General features: G+C 40.4%; 1 protein-coding gene across 1 annotated transcript; it reads right to left on the reverse strand.

Moving 5' to 3' along the window:
- Positions 1-978: 978 nt before the first annotated feature.
- LOC131153928 (germin-like protein subfamily 1 member 11) lies at positions 979-1,917 on the reverse strand. Its single transcript, XM_058106373.1, has 2 exons — positions 1,776-1,917; positions 979-1,532 (listed from the first exon to the last, which is right to left on the reverse strand). The coding sequence occupies exons 1-2, from the start codon at positions 1,915-1,917 to the stop codon at positions 979-981; spliced, it is 696 nt and encodes a 231-aa protein (XP_057962356.1).
- Between the last annotated feature and the right edge of the window lie 365 nt (positions 1,918-2,282).

Genomic DNA, 2,282 nt, shown 5'->3' on the forward strand with positions numbered 1-2,282 from the left:
TGATTGGGAAAAACTAAGTCTGCCATACTTGCTCTGATTATTTGTTCAGTTAAATTCTCGTTGGGTAATTGGTATTCATTTAGACAAACCTTAGGTTGAGCTATACTGAATGTGAATTTAAATTGAACTTAAGAATAAATTTTAAAATACCCAACTCACCTCCTTCTTGGCAATACACCAATTCCAACACTATACCCTACCGTGAGGGAACCTAATTAGATCAAAGTCAGATTGTGTTTTTTATTTTTATTTTTATTTTTATTTAATTTTGTTTTTACATCATATTCGAAAAGAAAAGCCTTCATTTGAAGTTTAGCAATAATCCTAATCATTGATTAAATTTAGATTTTGATAATAAAAAAAGTCCAAGGAAATTACAATCATAGTTAGACTATGAATTTTCGATGAGGAAATGAATAAACCATGTCACAGATTTGGGTAAGAAATACGATGAAGAATAAAATAAGAACTAATAAAATTGCCTTGAGAGATGAAGTGGCCATATACGCACAGGAAACGCTTAGAAGGACCGTTCTACTACGCAAAATTTGAAATCCACCAATTATTGGACGCCACATTAACACTTGGATTCATGCAAGTGATCGTCACACCTTGTTAGGTTTAAATTCCACTTATATGGGTGTTGGAACATTTTTTGGGTAAAAATATTAACATAACATCTTGTGGTTGTTGGGTTCTAAATTTTAGGTGTACGAACCATTCCATCTAATCAAGTATTTTTACATACATGCATTAAGGCACCCTCCTACATAATTGATGATGAAACATCAGTCAAACAAAATAACTTATTAGTGAGAGAATGATTAAATAACGTTGCAATTTTACTATAGCCAACCATGCTAGCTTTATTCATAAATATACCATGTATGAAGGTAAGCTAGGTATAACATATCTATCTGGATCATAATTAAATGATAGCACTGTCCATATACGACGGATTAACAAGTTTTGATTTAATTAGAGAGCGTTGGAAAACCACGTTAGGTTTTGAAGACGTTCAACGGCGTCCTCGTCCAGTTGAAAGGCCTTGGTGAGGACGTCAGGGTCAATGCTCGAGTTTGAACCAAAGATAGTATTTGCGACGGTGGTGACACCCCCATTTTGGCTGCCAAAGCTGGCCATGGCCACCGCGCTGGTGTTGCCGAGATTGAGCTGGAAGTGGATGAGACCCATTGGAAAAACAAAGGCGTCTCCCTTGTTGAGGATCTTGGAGAAGAGACGGTGGTCGGGGTTGGAGGGGACAAAGCCGGCGTAGAGGGTGCCCTCTGTCACCACAAAGATCTCGGAAGCGCGGGGGTGGAAGTGCGGCGGGTTCACGCCGCCGGGGGCGAAGTCGACGCGGGCTATGGAGACGCCGAGAGTGTTGAGCCCCGGAACGACGTCGTCGTTGAAGATGGTGACTAGTGAGCCCAGCGGGTTTGAGGTGTTCCTGGGCATATGGATCCCGGATGCGAAGAAGTCATCTGCTGTTGCGAGTTGCGGGTCTTTGCAGATTTTTCCATTTACGAACACTGTCCACGCATGCAAATTAATTAGCAGATGCATTGGTTCTACGTAATTTAACCCCGACCATGTGCATGCAAGAAACAAATTAAAAAAAAACTAGGTGCAGTTAGCAGTAATTAAGTATATGTACAACAGCAGCAGCAGCAGAGATATATATATATATATATGTGAATGAATTAAGCAATCAACACGTGAATGAATTGAAGATGGATGGAGAGGTAAATTAAGAGGCAAATGTTTAAATTAACCAGCATCATTGGTGGAATTAACAGCAACGCAGAAATCCTGCAGCGGGTTCGGGTCTGCGGCAAAGGCAACTGAGCAAGCCAAAGCCAACAGTACTGCAAGTTGTACAGTTGAACACCCATGGAAGTACGAATGAATACCCATTTTCACGGATGTTTTAAGAAGTATTCTCTCTCTCTCTCTCTCTCTCTCTCACTCTCACTCTCTCACGCACACACGCTCAGAAGCACGCACAAGTGCTGTGGGCAACAGATTAATGCAATTCGAGGAGGTGATGAGGTATATTGCTACAAGAACAAAGGGCAGCTATATATACTTACAGATCAGATGTAAGATAGGGGTCCATATATGAGTTGTTCTAATTAATTAGCTAACATATTTTCCGTGTGTGGCAGCCGCAGACTGCCGTGGTTAGCTTTTTTTGATATATTAATTGTTTGATCAGGGTCGACCTAGAGCTACAATAATATTATTCTTCAACAACTACATCGATACGTACATGCACCGTC

Source organism: Malania oleifera, chromosome 4 (genome assembly GCF_029873635.1).
Source record: "Malania oleifera isolate guangnan ecotype guangnan chromosome 4, ASM2987363v1, whole genome shotgun sequence".
NCBI lineage: Eukaryota > Viridiplantae > Streptophyta > Magnoliopsida > Santalales > Ximeniaceae > Malania > Malania oleifera.

Coding starts and splice junctions, on each gene's coding strand:
- LOC131153928 (XM_058106373.1), bottom strand. CDS start 1,917: ATGGGTATTCATTCGTACTTCCATGGGTGTTCAACTGTACAACTTGCA. Junction 1,533..1,775: donor TAATTCCACCAATGATGCTG/GTTAATTTAAAC, acceptor ATGCGTGGACAG/TGTTCGTAAATGGAAAAATC.